At 35.8% G+C, this 18,864-nt stretch overlaps 1 protein-coding gene across 17 annotated transcripts in view; it reads left to right on the top strand.

Annotated features, from left to right (window-relative positions):
- Trdn (triadin) overlaps positions 1-18,864 on the top strand; it is a 455,305-nt gene that overhangs the window by 287,274 nt on the left and 149,167 nt on the right. For 16 of the 17 annotated variants that reach the window (XM_063272320.1, XM_063272316.1, XM_063272306.1 and 13 more), the window contains 2 exon segments: positions 8,370-8,423; positions 10,906-10,935. In XM_063272320.1, the coding sequence (XP_063128390.1) occupies positions 8,370-8,423; positions 10,906-10,935 (84 nt within the window). 17 annotated transcript variants of the gene reach the window in all.

Here is an 18,864-nt window from a genome sequence, read left to right as displayed (position 1 = left end):
TACAGGCCTACAGGGAGATCAAGCCACTGTCAGAGAAAACAAGACAAGCTAACACTGGAGACAGGTTGATGGCGAGAAGCAAGCACAGGAACCACAACAGAAACCAAGAATAGCTGACATCATCAGAGCCCAGTTCTCCCACCAAAGCAAATACTGGATACACAAACACACCAGAAAAGCAACATTTGGATTTAAAAATTCATTTTATGATGACGATGGAGGACTTTAAAAAGGACATAAATCGCACCCTTAAAGAAATACAGGATAACATGCATAAACAAGTAGAAGCACTTAAAGCAGAAACACAAAAATAAAGAATTCCAGGAAAACACAACCAAACAGGTGAAGGAATTCAACAATATCATCCAGGTGTTAAAAATGGAAATAGAAACAATAAAGAAATCACAAAGAGAGACAAGCTTGAAGATAGAAAATCTAGGGAAGAGATCAAGAGTCATAGATGCAGGAATCACCAATAGAATAAAAGAGAGAGAACAGAGAATCTCAGGGGCAGAAGATACCATAGAAAACATCAACTCAACCATCAAAGATAATGTAAAACACAAAAAGCTCCTAGCCCAAAACATCCAGGAAGTCCAGGATATAAGGAGATCAAACCTAAAGATAATAGGTATAGAAGAGAATAAAGACTCCCAGTGTAAAGGGCCACTAAATGTCTTCAACAAAATTATAGAAGAATACATCCCTACCCTAAAGAAAAAAGATCCCCATAAACATATGTGAAGCCTATGGAACTCCAAATAGATTGGAACAGAAAAGAAATTCCTCACATCACATAATAATCAAAACACCAAATGCACAAAACAAAGAAAGAATATTAAAAGCACAAAGGGTAAAAAGACAAGTAACTCATAAAGGCAGACCTATCAGAATTACACCACAATTCTCACCAGAGACTATGAAAGCCAGAAGATCCTGGGCAGATGTTATACAGACCCTACTAGAACACAATGCCAGCCCAGGCTACTATATCCATCAAAACTCTCAATTAACATAGATGGAGAAACCAAGATATTTCATGACAAAACCAAATTTACACAATATCTTCCCACAAATCCAGTCTTACAAAGGATAATAGATGGAAAACTCCAACACAAGGAGGGAAACTACACCCTAGAAAAATCAAGAAACTAATCTCCTTGCAACGAAACCGAAAGAAGACACACAAACACAATTCCACCTCTAACAACAAACATAACAGGAAGCAACAATCACTATTCCTTAATATCTCCTAACATCAATGGACTCAATTCCCCTAATAAAAAGACATAGATGAAGAAACTGGATACATAAAGAGGACCCAGAATTTTGTTGCCTACAGGAAACACACCTCAGAGAGAAAGACACATACTACCTCAGAGTAAAAGTTTGGAAAACAGATTTCCAAGCACATGATCTGAAGAAACAAGCTGGAGTAGCCATTCAAATATCGAATAAAATTGACTTTCAGCCAAAAGTTATCAAAAAGGATAAGGAAGGATACTTCACATTCGTCAAAGGAATAAGCTACCAAAATGAACTCTCAATCCTAAGCATCTATGCTCCAAATGCAAGGGCACCTACATTAATAAAGAATCCTTACTAAAGCTCAAATCACACATTGTACCACACACAGTAATAGTAGCAGATTTTAACACCCCACTCTCATCAATGGACAGAACATGGAATCAGAAATTAAACGGAGACAAAACAACTAACAGAACAATGAACAAAATGGACTTAACAGATATAGATAGAACATTGCATCCTAAAACAGAAGGATATACCTTCTTCTGAGCACCTCATGGAACCTTCTCCAAAACTGACAATATAATCAGTCACAAAACAGGTCTCAAGAGATACAGGAAGATAGAAAAAAACCCATGCATCTTATCAGATCACCATGGATTAAGGTGCGTCTTCAATAACAAAAACGACAGAAATCCTACATATACATAGAAGTTGAAATATGCTCTACTCAATGATAACTTAGTCAAGAAAAAATAAAGAAAGTAATTAAAGACTTTTTAGAATTTAATGAAAATGAAAATATAATGTACCCAAACTTATGGGACAGAATGAAAGCAGTACTAAGAGGAAAACTCATAGCTCAGAGTTCCTCCAAAAAGAAATAGGAGAGAGCATGCATTAGCAGCTTGACAGCACACCTAAAATCTCCAGAACAAAAAGAAGCAAATACACACAAGAGAAGTGGACAGCAGGAAATAATCAAACTCAGGGCCAAAATCAACCAAGTAGAAGCAAAAGGACTATACAAACAATCAACAAAACCAGGAACTGGATCTTTGAGAAAATTCACAAAATCGATAAACCCTTAGCCAGACTAACCATAGAACACAGAGAGCATATCCAAATTAAAAGAATCAGAAATGAAAAGGGAGATGTAACAACGGAATCTGAGAAAATTTCAAAAGTCATCAGATCCTACTACAAAATACTATATTCAGCAAAACTGGAAAATGTGGAGGAAATGGACAATTTTCTAGACAAATATGAGGTACCAAAGTTAAATCAGGATCAGATAAATCATCTAAAGAACCCCATTACTCCTAAAGAAATAGAATCAGTTACTAAAAGTCTCCCAACCAAAAGAGCCCAGGACCTGATGTGTTTCATGCAGAATTCTATCAGACCTTCATAAACGACCTTACACCAATATTGTCCAAACTATTCCACAAAGTAGAAGCAGAGGGAACACTACCCATTTCCTTCTATGAAGCCACAATTATGTTTGTACCTAGACTACACAAAGACCCCACAAAGAAAGCAAACTTCAGACCAATTTCCCTTAAGACTATTGATGCAAAAATACTCAATAAAATATTCACAAACCGAATCCAAGAACACATCAAAACAATCATCTATCGTGATCAAGTAGGCTCCATCCCAGTGATTCAGGGATGGTTCAATACATGGAAATCCATCAATGTAATCTAGTATATAAACAAACTCGAAGAAAAAAAACCCACATGATCATTTCATTAGATGCTTAGTAAGCATTTGACAAAATTCAACAGCCCTTCACAATAAAGTCTTGGAAAGATCAGGAATTCAAGGCCCATGCCTAAACACAATAAAAGCAATAAACAGCAAATCAGTAGCTAACATTAAACTAAATGGAGAGAAACTGGAAACAATCATATTAAAATCAGGGAGTAGACAAGTCTGCCCACTCTCTGCTTTTTTAAATATAGTATTCAGTCTTAGCCAGAGCAATCACTCTACAAAAGGAAGTCAAAGGATACAAATTGGAAAGGATGAAGTCAAAATATCATTATTTGCAGATGATGTGATAATATAATTAAGTGACCCCAAAAGTTCCACCAGAGAACTACTAAACCTGATAAACAACTTCTGCAAATTGGCTGGGTATAAAATTAACTCAAGCAAATCAGTAGCCTTCCTCTACTCAAAGGATCCACAGGGTGAGAAAGAAATTAGAGAAATGATACTCTTTATAATAGTCCCAAATCACATAAAATACCTCAGTGTGAGCCTAACCAAGCATGTGAATGATCTATATGAAAAGAACTTCAAGTCTCTGAAGAAAAAAATTGAAGGATATCTCAGAAGATGGAAAGACCTCCCATGCTTCTGAATTGGCAGGATTAATATAGTAAAAATGGCCATTTTGCCAAAAGCACTCTACAGATTCAATGCAATCTAAACCTTAATTCCAACTCAATTCTTCTTATAGTTAGAAAGAGCAATTTGCAAATTCATTTGGAATAACAAAAAACACAGGAACTGAAAATGATCCTCAGCAATATAAGAACTTCTGGGGGAAACACCATCCCTGACCTCAAGCAGAATTACAGAGCAATAGTCATAAAAAATGTACGGTATCGGTACAGAGACAGGCAGATAGATCATTGGAACAGAACTGAAGACCCAGAAATATACCCTCAGACCTGTGGTCATTTAATCTTTGACAAAGATTAAAACCAACCACGGGGAAAAGACAGCATTTTCAGCAAATGGTGCTGGTTAAACGGAAGGTCCGCATGCAGAAGAATACAAATCAATCCACTCTTACAGCCCTGTACAAAGCTTAAGTCCAAGTGGATCAAGGACCTCCACATCAAACCAGATGACTCAAACTAATAGAAGAAAAATTGGGGAACAATTTCGATCACGAGGGTACCTCTGGAAATTTTTCTGAACAAAACACCAATAGCCTATGATCTAAGATCAAGAATAGCCAAATGAGACCTCATAAAATTGCAAAACTTCTTTAAGGCAAAGGATATTGTCATTAGGACAAAATGTCAACCAACAGATTGGGAAAAGTTCTTTACCAATCCTACATCTGACAGAGGGTAATGTTCAAAGTATACAAAGAACTCAAGAAGTTAGACTCCAGAGAGCCAAATAACTCTATTAAAAATGGGGTACAGCTCTAAACAAAGAATTCTCTGCTGAGGAATACCGAATGGCTGAGAAGTACCCTAGGAAATGCTGAATATCCTTATTCATCAGGTAAACGCAAATCAAACCAACCCTGAGATTCCACCTCACACCAGTCAGAATTAGTAAGATCTAAAACTCAGTTGACAACAGATGCTGGTGAGGATGTGGTGAAAGAGGAACACTCCTCCATTGTTGGTGGGATTGCAGACTGGTACAACCATTCTGGAAATCAATCTGGAGGTTCTTCAGAACATTGGACCTTCCACTACCTGGTGACCCAGCTATACCTCTCCTGTACATATACCAGAAAGATGCTCCAACATACAAGAAAGACACATGTTCCACTATGTTAATAGCAGCCCTATTTATAACAACCAGAAGCTGGAAAGAAATCGGATTTCCTTCAACAGAGGAATGGATACAGAAAATATGGTACATCTGTACAATGGAGTACTGCTCAGCTATCAAAACAATGACTTCATGAAATTCATAGGCAAATGGATTGAATGAGAAAATATCCTAAGTGAGGTAACCCAACCATAGAAAAACACACATGGCATGCACTCACTGTTAAGTGGATATTAGGTGAAAAGTTCAAAGTACCCAAGATACAATGCACAGACCACATGAAGCTCAAGAAGGACGACCAAAATGCAGATGTTTCAGTCCTTTTTAAAAGAGGGAACAAGGGTTGGGGATTTAGCTCAGTGGTAGAGCACTTGCCTATCAAGTGCAAGGCCCTGGGTTTAGTCCTCAGCTCTGGGGAAAAAAAAAGAGGGAACAAAAATAATCATATGAGTAAATATGGACACACAGTTCGGAAGAGCAACTGAAGGAACAGCCATTCAGAGCCTGCCCCACATGTGACACCCCAACTACATAAGATTGCTGATGCTAAGAAGTGCACGTTGACAGGAGCAGGATATAGATGTCTCTGGAGACTCACAGCCAGAGCATGAAAAATACAGAGGTTTATGCTAGCAGCAAACCATTGAACTGAGAACGGGACTCCTGTTGGAGGAATTAGAGAAAGGATTGAAAGATCTGAAGGGGCTTGCACCCCCATAAGAACAAAACTGCCAATCAACCAGAGCTCCCAGGGACTAAACCACTACCCAAAGACTACTCATGGATTAACCCATGGCTCCAGCTACATGTGTAATGGAGGATGGCCTTGTTGGGCACCAATGGAAGGGAAAACCCTTGGTTCTGCCAAGGTTGGATCCCCAATGTAGGGGAATTTTGGGGGGTCCTGGAAGTGGGGTTGGATGGGGAGAGGAACACCCTTATAGAAGAAGAGGAGGGGGATGGGATAGGGGGCTTATGTCTGGGAAACCAGGAAAAGGAATAACATTTGAAATGTAAATTTAAAAAAAAAACCAATAAAAGAAAAAAAAAAGAGACAAGTTCTCTCATTGTCTTTGAACTTGCCAAGTAGGCCAAATGGACTGGATAGGAAGCCTAGGGATCTGAATGTGTCCCCTCAGGGATACAGTTACAAGTGATTGCTACTATGTCCAGCTATTGCCTGTGAGTCTAGCTTCTCATTCTGTACACTATTTTGATTATATTTGTCCCTTCAACTTAACTCCAGTTCCACTAGGGTCCTCCAAGGCAGCATATCTTTCTCCCAATTTTATGTTCCAATTGTTTATTTTTGAAGATTTGTTTTTATTATTTTAAGAGTGTGTGTGTGTGTGTGTGTGTGTGTGTGTGTGTGTGTGTGTGTGTGTGTGTGCAATTACCCTCAGAGCCAGAGTCAATCGATCACTGGGAACTACAGGAAGCTCTTGCTAGGGACAAAACTCAAGTTCCCTAGAAAAGCAGCAGCAGTACATGGTCTCAAAATCAAAACAATCTTTTTTGGCACTTATTTGTTTAGTTTTAAATTAGTAATGTATTGTATCCAATTAGGGATGCCCATTTGTGTATGTGAGCAGGGTCGTGCATTGGGTAGCTTGCCAGAAGCCACATCACCAGAGAAAAATTATTCTTCCTCTGCCAGAAGCTATAAACTGCTAATAGCTTCTCAACCCTGGTGAGCTTCAAGGTCCCAACCCACTCATGCTTGAACTGACTTGATCATGTGCAGATTATGTTCAGGCAACTACATCTGTTTATGAATCTAACATGGACTAACATGTAGAGAAGTCAACATTTCCAAATCTCCTCTCTATCTACAGGTTCTCATAATCTTTTGCTCCCTCTTTCATACTGTTCTCTGATCCAAGGGTGAGGAAAAGGTTAATACAGACGTCCATGAAAGGCTGAGCAGTCAGATTCACTTACTGTCAGTGCTCTGACCAGTCAGGCATATCTTCTTATACTTCTAACCAGTATAATTTAAAATACATTGATATAAAATGAAAGGCTGAAAATGTATGTGTCATCTACATGATATTTACATATAGCCTAAAGTATGAACACTAAGTCTTGAATGATGAATGAAGATAGATGAGTAGTAGGGACAAATGCTTCTCCCCATACTGTTGAATGTTTTTCTGAAAAGTGTTAATAAAGGCAATCATCTAACATGGTAAGTGAACTTTCTGAAATTTCAATCTTATTATTATTCAATCTTATTATTTATTCTAAAATCTATATTTACATGACTGTCATATAAGTTTTGTATGATGTCTGTTTATAAAAATTCTGAATAAGGAATGAAGAAAAACCAATAACAACAAAAATCTCTAATATAACAGGAAAAAAGACTCATATGACTATTCTCATTCAAACATATTTTTTCCCAAGGCCAGTCTAAATATGATGGGCAGGACAGCATTGTGGGTATTGGCGTCTTAGTGATACAGGCAAGCTCCAGCTTCAAAATTCTTTCCCTGGGAATTTTTCTCATATTATCTTCAGTGACTTTCATTGGACTATATTTTTATCTAAATATAAAGGTCTTGCCATACAGAAATAATTCATAAAGAATTTGAGAGTCTTTGACTCTAGGTGCTAAGTAGAGAACAATGAACAGTGTTTAGAATCTTTTGTGCTCTAATATATTTCATGAATTTTTGTTTTTATATGATTCATTCTTTGGAATTCCATTAATGACTAAACTTATTAAGAAAAAAATCTGAGTATCAAAATCAAAGCTTCTATGTATGGCTACAGTGGTCATAGACACTAGAGGAGAACCTACTAGTATCATTTTCCTAAAGCAAAATCATTTTCACATGTATTCTTAATGGTTACCCTTATATCCACAGATAAGAATATTTTTCTTGCCTCATCAAGCTTCATTGTGAAGCAGATAGAAAATATTTCATTAACACACAATAGGTCAAAAACTCATTGAATTATTCAAGATTGGATACCTGGCCCCATTTGATATGTCAATAGTGCAGCCCTATACTTGAGAATCATCACAGAAGAGGGGAAAGGAAAGAATGTAAGAACCAGAGGAAAAAATGCCAACTGAGAGTTAGTATCATGTAGAGAGGACAAGAAAGCTGCCCCATAAAATCTCAACAATGTCGTTGCCTAAAAACACCTGAACAAAGAAACCAGTGGGCATGACAATATAATAAGGTTCTTCAAATCCAGGGGTCATCTGTCATTCCGTGAACATAATAACAGTACTAAATATAGTCAGTAGCTCTGTGTGTGTGTGTGTGTGTGTGTGTGTGTGTGTGTGTGTGTGTGTGTGTGTGTGAGAGAGAGAGAGAGAGAGAGAGAGAGAGAGAGACAATAGTAATTAAATCTGAAGATTCCATGAATTTTAGAGGCTATTGGTGCAGGAAGAGTCATTGAGGGGAGAGGGAAGAGTAAGAAGGATGTAAATACAATATTCATGTATGAAATTATTAAAAAAGAAACCCAAAAATCAAAGTTAATAATCATTGTTGTGTAATGTTTTGTCTTTTCTTTTTATACATTGTTCTGTACCACTTGTGAATGGTAATCTGTTCGTATTTTTTTTCTCCAAGAGCCAGGAAAACCTCCTGAAACAAAACAAACAACCACCAAACTCACAACACAAGGTAAACAATCAACTCTTTAAATGTACTACTGCCTTTCCTTTCATAACTTTATAGCATTTTATTGAAATAGCAAAAGCTGTTTATTGCAGAAGGGCACCATCTGCTGGCTGCTCTTTTTCAATAAATAAACTTGCAAGTATTCATTTTTATTGAAAATAGAACTGTTCTTTTTATTTGCATGTAATAACCAATTGGAGAAAGCTTCTAGGCTAAGGATGTGAGCTTGTGTTCAGTTCCACTCTTGGCACTGGGACTCCATAAGCTACAGGCCTGGGTAGACTCTGTGCACACTGTCACAGTCTCTGTCACTGCATCAGTTCATAGCTTTCCTGTGTTTTCTCACTGTTGGCTTCAGTCTTACTGGTGTCCTCCTCTGGCTCTCACACACTTTCTCCCTCCTCCCCTGCAGGCTTTCCTAAGCTGTTAGGGGTAGGGGTTATGGGAAACATGACATTTAGGGTGGTGCTTCAAAGTTTCTCACATTCAAAGTCCAGATGTGTGTCTCTACATTTACTCCCATCTACTGTAGGAGGAAAGTTCTCTGATGATGGCTGAACAAGTTGCAGACTTATTAGTATAGCAGAAGTTTGCTCTGTTGGCATGTTCTTTTAGGAAAACAATAATATTTGGCTTATCTGGTCTCAGGTTCTTGGCTACCCAAGCAGATTTCATCTCATGGATTGGCCTTAAATCCTGTCCAATATTGGTTGGTTCCTTAAGCAAGCTCTGTGCCACCATCACACCACAGTATCTTGTAGGAAGGTCACAATTTTAGACCGAAGGATTAGTGACTGAGTTCGTGTTTATTTTCTACTCTGTTACCTTGAAGATTAACTTCCACTACCACAAACACAAACCTTAAGAGCGAGCATCTCTTTATCTATTTGAAAAAGTTTTATTGATAATAATGCTAAATTTGCATATAAGAAAAATTAAAAAATTCAATACATTGCCTCCAAGTTTTATTCATGACACTTTAATACATATTTTAAAGTAAACCTTAGATAAGTATAAAAAAATACACAAATTCACTATTACCACAAATATTTCTAATGGTTTGTCTAAATTGATTATATCTTATGATTTGTTTCATATTAGAAGAGACTAATGTTATAAAATCAGTATTGCTTTCTAAACGCTCACATTCCAAAAGCTGACTTCTAGATATATTACAAAAATAATTACATTATCTTTATGACCCATGCAAGAAAATCAGTTCCATCACTCAATGACATCCTTAAGGCTTACGAAGTAGAAGTAGTATATTCTCAAAACAGGAGAAGTAATTTGATAAAAGAAATCAAGATTACAAGTATTCTACCATTGTTACCTATGAAATGTTTAGAGAACACTTTTAGAAAACAATGGGGAATATATTCATTGAACAGATCTTCCATTTTCTTTTCTACAATAGATTATTTTCTCAAGGGAGGCTCTTTCCTCTGTCATAACTCCTGGTTGTATAAAGGTGACACACAAAACCAGCCAATACACAAGGTGACATCCAAAATTTTTGTTTTCAAATAAAATATTAACAGCTAATCGACCAGTAACCTAGACTCTCAACTTTGATTTAGAGCCCTACTCATTAGAAAAGTGGTTGCCCATGTTGATTTAGCACAGGGCACAATGCAGTGTTGGATAGTGTTGAGTATATTCAGAGAAATGGCAGGGATGCACAAATATAAAAAGCAGCATAATGATAACAATAAGCAGTGCAGAATTTCCATAGATCTTTCATTTAACCGATAAGTAATTAAAGTATCTATTGAGATAAAGAAGTGATTGATGTTTTCAAGAATTACATGAAGAAACAAAGTTTATGTGCAAGTGCCAATAAGTTCATTGTAGACAATTTTGGAGTAAACAAAATGAAAGTGATACAAAACTAAATTATTTGTGATTCTCTACTTATATGATTCTTTCCTTTATTATTAAAAGTATAGTATTCATTTCTATATTATTTTAGAAAGCATTGATTTTATCTAACTATAGATTATGCAAATTCTTAAAGAAGCATGTATTTCAGGGATGTTCTCTGTAGAATTCCTAAATGGTATATTTAAGATATTGTACTGCAAATGAAAAATAACAGCAAAATACAAATCATCAGTGTAGATATTTTGTAGAGAATCACTTCATTTTTGATGGATACAGACATGGATTATGTTTAATGACCTTCTAAGAGTATTTATCGTTCCTCAGATATAACAATGTATAAAGCTGCATGAAAAATGAATTACACTAAACATAAGTGTGTTCATGTCTGTGTGACTCAATATATGTATTGTTTTTGCTCTCTTTCCATATCCAAGTTTTAAGAAGTCTTCATGCACAGTACAATATATAATTGTAACCTTATAGTTTTTATGGGTTAAATATTTCCTAGGTGGTCACAGAACTTAAGAATTTTCATATTATGTGATATATCCTAAAGAATGTTCTTTATGTTTTTAACACTGTTTGCTCTCCCTTATTTCAGCTGCAGCTACCAAAGATGAGAAGAAAGAAGGTATGTTTTAATGTTTTATGCAAAATATTACTGTGCATTTTGCTAGAACAATTTATCAATACGCAGAACTGGATTTGACTGCTTTCCTACCCACATTCAACTCCTTGAGATTACTGGGTCTATTATGTGCAGACATTTTGAACCAATGCGCCTTTTCTTTTTCATCTCACCAAAAGGGATGAGTTGTCTAAAATTACTTTAGTATAGTTGTTCTCAAGACAAAGAATAAAATATAGTCTGTTTACATCTTAGTCCTCCTACTGAGTTAGAAATTGGTAAAGTTTTATATAATTATAAAATGCAAAACTCATTCTCCTAAATTAAGTCCTTTCATATTGTACTTAAAAATACCCTGATTTTATTTTCTTCTACTAAACTACAAATAAGTAATAATCGATCCCTTGACTATCATGTCCTTTCCTGTTTTACATTGCCACAAAAAAAGAGAAAAATATTTTTTCTTTAAAAAATTACACTGAATGGACTATTAAAACCAAAATTTCATTCAAAAATATTGCAATCCTGGTAAAGTATATTTGTAACAGTAATAGAATGATAGAAAATACAACCCTAGAGACATTACAGGACCGGAATATTCTGTGTATTGTGGTGAATCAGCCAAAATTACTGGAAGGTACTCATCACTGATCAGTAGGATTAGGCTATTTTCATTTCATAATTGGCAATTATCGGACTCAGGCTCTTCTCATAATGGTGATATCTTTTTGTTATCTAATCATCATCATTAATAATAGTATAAACTACTATAATACAAAAAGTTTTAGGGAGTTCATATGTCACAAAGGTTGACAAGATATTTCCAGTGGCAAGAAATCTAAAGTCAAATATCTAAAAAAATGAGAACACAAGTTCCGGCCATGATGAAATCTGGTTATGTTTTTGAGAAGTGTAGGATTTGAGAAGATTGCTTTAGCTCCTATCATCCTCTTCTGAGAAATGATTCTAATTTACTCTCACACGTTTGCAAAAGGTTGCACTGCTGATAATTAATCTAAGCTTCTTTCATGACAGTAGATACAAGAAAACACTCTGTATGCAGGAATGACACCTCTAATATAATTAGTGTTCATCTGATCAGTGAATGATAAAAGAAAGCAAGGATTATGCTTTATGATTAATTTCCTTAGCACCTGATCACCATATATTGAAGTCTGCATTTTGCTTCCTTTAAACAAAAACTAAGAATTATTATATAATAAAAAGGAAAACAAACAAACAAACAAATATCAAACAAAATCTTGTTTACTATTTTAGAAAGAACAGAGCCACAATATCATGATAAAGACCGTTAGGACACACTATGCTTTTGATGACATTTCAATCAGTATTAATTCTCCATATACATGTAGTAAATCTTCTCACACTATTCTTGGAAATGATACCATCATGCTCATTAATGTTGTAAACACTTTGTAGTCAGAAATGTCATGATAACAAAGAGTAATAAGTTGCCAGCAGAGTTTTAGACTCAGAAATGTTTGTGTGCTTCTTCTATAGGATCTCAAGAATAAATACAATTTATTATTTGATTTGGGTAAAGAAGTAATATTAATAACTGCTTTTTGAGGTAGTCATACAAATTTAGCTGTGTGGTATTTCTGTGAGTTCATTATGATGAAGTAATTTTTACTTTTAAAAATTATTTAATTCATTAACACAAACAAAAATAATAAGAAAATTTGGTATACGAAGCAATAGTCACATTATAATTTCATATATTTAAGCCAAGTAACTACACCTCATCAATTGTTATGCCTCCAGGACTATTTTTTAGTTTTGAATTTGCCTTGCTAACATACCTCAAACTACTATTCTTCAGAATTTCTCTAAATGAAGTATATGATATTTAGAATACCTTGAAAATATCTCATAGAAATAGAAAACTCTCCTTATAGACTCCGAGACTCTGCTAACCTATGTTCCAATTTTCCATTGGACCCTGACATTCAGTCTTTCATACATCTCAGTCTCAGTGAGCCTTTCTTGATTTCCTTCCTCCTAAAACGTTAAAGCTATAGTTGTTAGTACACTCTCTAGAGATGCAGTTGCTGCTTACACGGCTACTGTGATCTCATGCATTTCTAACTTCTCAGATCAACTAGCATGATGACTTCTAAAGCTCAGACATTTCTTTGGAGACTGCAGTACAGTGACTTCAGAGAATTCCTGAGACTTTTTCCATAGTACCCCTTGACGAAAATGTGTGTATGTGTGTTAATAAGTGTGTATTTATGTATATACATAAATGTATACATATATGCACATATAAACATACACATTCTATTATGCATTTTTTGTGTGCTTCTTTTGCCTTCTTATGTGAATGTTAACTGGAATTTTCCAGTAGCTAAAGGATGCCTGACTTTGTAACAAACTAAACGACTATGCCAATATAAAAATCCAACTGTCTTCTAATTAGGGTAAACAGTAATAAGACTTCCAGAAACACAAAATCTTTCATCTCACTATTTTTGTTAAAAGAATTAAATATGTTATAAAGTATTATGTTAATGTTCATTGTAAGCTATTTGTTACTTATAATCTGTCATAAGCATTTTTGATATTTTCTCGGCTTTATTTTTTAAGGTTACAAACATCAATTAAAACATAAATTAAAGCAGTTTGTTGTCCTTAATGGTTGTTAAAGAATTGAAAAGAATCCCAAAATGAAAATGTTTGAACAGAAATATATATTCTGCCTATAATTCTTATTCATTATAAAGTATTAAACCATGTTAATTAAAAAGTTTAAATCATTTATTGTATAAAATACTGAATGACTATAGCATTACTTCAGAATATATTCTACCAATCTTAGCCTGAAAATAAAGTTTGCAAATTCACCATCACACTTGCTTTCCATAATTGCTGTCAGGCATACAGGTAATCATGGTAAGCCCAAGACTGAAAAATTCCAGGAGTCAGGCATGGGAGATCCATCTAGAATGTAACAATATATTACCTTTACAGACACAAAGAAAAAAAATGAAACTAACCAAGGGTGCCTGCTTCTGTTCTTCTCCTACCCAAAACAAAAAAGATGAAACATTAATTTCAGAAAACAAGTTAGAATCACTTCCAGAGAACCAGTTCTACACTAAAGCCATATGATTCTGTGGGTTAAGGCTGTTTTCCTAGAGTCCATGGCTAGGTGACTCTGGTGGAGGTGAAAAACTTTTTTTACAGTCAAATAAGAGAGATGAAGTATAGTTTGGGGCAATGGTATCACACCAGCTCCTAACAATTCTTCCATGATGCTGTGTTTTCGGGGTCCTACTAGGCATCCTGCTAAGGTTCAAATCAACTTTCATAATTAGTGTCTATGTACAAGGTTACTTGGGGACCATGGCAAGGGCATTGCCCTCTATTCTCACGCCTGCTCCTCATTTATGTACTTACTCAAAATTGCTCTCACTATTATGTATAAAATACTGTCATGAGTATGGTATTGTTATTTGGACACACCTCCTCATTTCTTCTTCCTCCTGTGAATATACAAACAATTGTTCTAAGGTTCCAGATGATTTCTGCATTCTGTAAGAAGTTTAATCCTCTCACTCAGGTATATTGAACTATAACCCACCACTGGAGTCTATTGACATTCTTCTACTATTATGTATTTCTTACTATCTTGTCCTAAATGTAATTATATTCATGTTTCCTTTGCTTTAACTGATTGAGTCTTTTGACTAAAAGAACCATATCCAATATACTTCAATGGTTGTAAAGATTAACATCTTTTTTGTTTGTTTGTTTCTCAGACTTTAGGACTAAACCCAGGGCCTTATTCTTACTAGGTAAAGACTCTACTATTGAGCTTAATTCCCAAACCAGTTAGTGATGTCATGTGGTTGACCCAATGCTCAGCAAACAAATAGTCTGTGAATAAATAAGTCATGTCTGTACTCTTAATTATAATAACCACCAGAACAGTGGATGAGTACCCATTTTTCTCCTATCCTAGTCAAGCAATTGGAAGAATGATTATCATTGGGAATTATATATCTATGAGGTTTTTTGCATGTGAGAAGTCATTATCAACTACTATGTCTGCTGAAACATATGTGTAACCACTAGCTGCACCTTGTGCTGCAAGAGAAGATCAGGACCAATATCCTCCATTTAAACTTGGCTTAAATTCATAAAATTCTTGAGACTGGAATTTTAATCATTCATTTTATCTTCTGAAGTACAGAACTCCACGAAGCACTAGCCAGATGAGATACAATGCTTACCAAAACTATTTCAAGTGGGCTTGAATGCATATGAGAATCTCCTCCATTTCTGCGACTTAAAAATTGATATTTCAAGAAGAATCTTTCTGAACACAGATGAAGTGTCTGGTGCTATAAGCGAAGGAATATGTAAATTAGACAAGAAGAAGAATACTTCATGACAAACGTTAATATAATACCACAGTTAATTTTCCTTGTACTTCTGGCCTAAGTTCAAATGTAATACAGTATACCAGATACATTTGTAAGGATGATGATCAATGGAGCAAACAGTAAAAAACGTCACTGTAAACCACAGGAAGTAGAGCCTCAGTGTTCTTCATGGTCAACCACACAATCAGAACAAGTGGTCTTTTTTTCAGTGGTGACTGTACTAATACACACTATTAAAAATATGTGGAGCTCCTTTCTCTCTTGATGCTTACATTTGCCTTTCTCTTTGCTTTAGTGAGGTGATAGTTCAACATGAGCATTTTTCCATTTTTTTAAGTTGAAACATTTTATTTACATTTCAAATGTTATTCCATTTCCAATTTCCCATTCATAAGCCCCCTATCTCTTCCCCCCTTCTTCTATATGGGTGTTCTCCTTCCCCAACCACCCTCTTCCCACCACACCATTCTGAAATTCCTCTACACTGGGGTGGGGGGGTCCAAACGTGGCAGGACCAAGGGCTTCTTCTCCCATTGGTGCCCAACAATGTCATTCTCTGCTATATATGCTGACACCATGGGTCTGTCCATGTGTACACTTTGGGTAGTGGTTTAGTCCCTGGGAGATCTGGTTCTTTAGTATACTTGTTCTTATGGGGTTGTAAGCCCCTTCAGCTCCTTCAACCCTTTCTTTAACTCTTCCAACCAGACTTCTATTCTCACTTCAATGGTTTGCTGCTAGCATTCACTTCTGTATTTGTCATGCTCTGGCTGAGCCTCTCAGGAGACAGCTATATCAGGCTCCTCTCAGCGTGCACTTCTTGGCTTCATCAATATTTTTTTAGTTTTGGTGGCTGTGTGTGTGTGTGTGTGTGTGTGTGTGTGTGTGTGTGTGTGTGTGTGCAGGATCCCCAGGTGGGGCAGGCTCTGAACAGTCATTTCTTCAGTCTTTGCTCTAAACTTTGTATCCATATCTCCTCCTATGAATATTTTTGTTCCACCTTTTAAGACTGACTGAAGCATCCGCACTTTGGTCATCCCATTCTTCTTCTTGAGCTTCATGTGGTCTATGGAGTGTATCTTGAGAAATCCAAGCTTTTGAACTAATTTCTACTTATCAGTGAGTGCATAGAATGTGTGATTTTGGGGGGGGGTTTGGCTTACCTCACTCAGGATGATATTTTCTAGTTCCATCCATTTGCCTATGAATTTCATGAAGTCATTGATTTTGATAACTGAGTACTCCATTGTGTAGGTGTACCACATTTTCTGTATCCATTCCTTTGTTGGAGGGCATCTGGGTTCTTTACAGCTTCTGGCTATTATAAATAAGGCTGCTATGAATATAGTGGAGCATCTATTATCCCTTGTAGGGCTGGATTTGTGGAAAGATGTTGTGTAAATTTGGATTTGTCATGAAATATTTTGGTTTCTCCATCTATGTTAATCGAGAGTTTTGATGGATATAGTAGCCTGGTCTGGCATTTGTGTTCTCTTAGGATCTGTATGACATCTGCCCAGAATCTTCTGGCTTTCATAGTCTCAAATGAGAACTCTGGTGTAATGCTGATAGGTCTGCCTTTATATGTTTCCCCTTACTGCTTTTAATATTCTTTGTTTTGTTTTGTTCATTTTGTGTTTTGACTATTATATGACAGGAGGAATGTCTATTCTGTTCCAATCTATTTGGAGTGCTGTAGACTTCTTGTATGTTATGGACGTCTCCTTCTTTAGGTTAGGGAAGTTTTCTTCTATAATTTTGTGGAAGATATTTACTGGCCCTTTAACTTGGGAATCTTTACTTTTTTCTATATCTTATATCCTTAGGTTTTACCTTCTCATTGTGTCCTGGAATTCCTGGATATTTTGGGTTAGGAGCTTTTTGCATTTTACATTTTTTGATTGTTGTTTCAATATTTTCTATGGTATCTTGTGCCCCTGAGAATCTCTCTCCTATATCTTATATTCTGTTGGTGATGGTTGTGTCTGTGACTCCTGATCTCTTTCCTAGGTTTTCCTAGGGTTGTCTCCCTTTGTAATTCCTTTATTATTTCTATTACCATTTTTAGATCCTTGGTGGTTTTGTTCAATTTTTTCACCTATTTGGTTGTGTTTCCTGTAATTCTTTAAGGAATTTTTTTTTGTGTTTCCTCTTTAAGGGCTTCTACTTTATCAGTGTTGTCCTGTATTTCTTTAAGGGAGTTATTTCTATCCTTCTTAAAGTCCTCTATCATCATCATGAGATGTGATTTCAAATCCAAATTTTGCTTTTCTGGTTTGTTAGGATATCAATTATTTGCTTTGGTGGGAGAACTGGGCTCTGATGAGCAGTCTTGGTTTCTGTTGCTTATGTTCCTGTGCTTGCCTCTTGCCATCTGGTTGTCTCTGGTGGTAGGCAGTCTTGCTGTCTCTGAGAGTGGCTTAACCCTCCTGACAGCCATTTGTCAGCACTCCTGGAGACCAGGTTTCTAGCAGTGGTATCTGGGTATAGAGAGCTGTATCACTGGGTCAGATCCATGTACTGGCTATAACCAGAATGATCCTGGCCTACTCTGCCCCCGGGTTCCTTTTTCCTGAGGGCTCCAGCCTGGTCCCTACTAGCAGAAGTCTTGGTCTTACCTCTGTTCTCGTGTCAGAGCACCTGGAGATGGCTTTCATCTCTGGTTGCAGGCAGAGACTAGAAGGATCCTGTCTCAGAATGCTGTAAGGAGGTTTAATAAGTATTATCATTAATAGCTAGCAGTGACCGTCAATCTTTGGGTTCAGTATGTGTTCTTTCAATTAAAAAATACCTTTTAGCTTCATAGATATTTATCATGTATAGGTATATTCATCTGTTGCATTTAAACAAATAATAGTTTAAGTATAGTTTACCAAACCAATTCTTTTCATAAAGCAAATATACTTGGCAATCTTAAATCATGTTAATTAAATCACGTTATTTTCTACAATATATTCATGAAATACTTTATTTCTTTGAACAGATTTCTATTTTATATTCACATTAACACCTTAATAACATTTATATTTAATATAACACATCATTGATACACAGAGCTGAAACGGAAGATAGATAAAAAAATAACAATAATTCCATACTGTATGATTTCACCTGCCTCAGAACAGCATCGAGTTATCTAGTCAAGCTGCACATTTTCTGTCATACAAATTTAGCACAACATCTTCAACCACCTCCTCTTATGGTTTTAATAGCTCCACAACTTTAAGTTTAATCCCACTGTCATCCCAGAGGCATCTTCTCACATAGTCATTTCTGAATTTACACTATTTTTCTCTTTGGATTGCTAGAAATGTATGTATTAAAAAGAAACATTTTTATGATGCTGGACTTTTTCTCATATTTCCTTTTTAAATGTGTTTCTTGCTTACAGTCCTATAAAATATACTAAATTGTTAACTGCATTGACTGTCCCTTAGATGGAAAGGACCATCTAAGCGTCTTTCATAAAAAAAGATAAAAATATATTGTCATTCTTTATCTAGTCCCTTGCTTTGCCATT

This window comes from Rattus norvegicus, chromosome 1 (assembly GCF_036323735.1).
Source record: "Rattus norvegicus strain BN/NHsdMcwi chromosome 1, GRCr8, whole genome shotgun sequence".
NCBI classification, from domain to species: Eukaryota; Metazoa; Chordata; class Mammalia; order Rodentia; family Muridae; genus Rattus; species Rattus norvegicus.
This window is presented reverse-complemented; position numbering and strand designations above follow the sequence as displayed.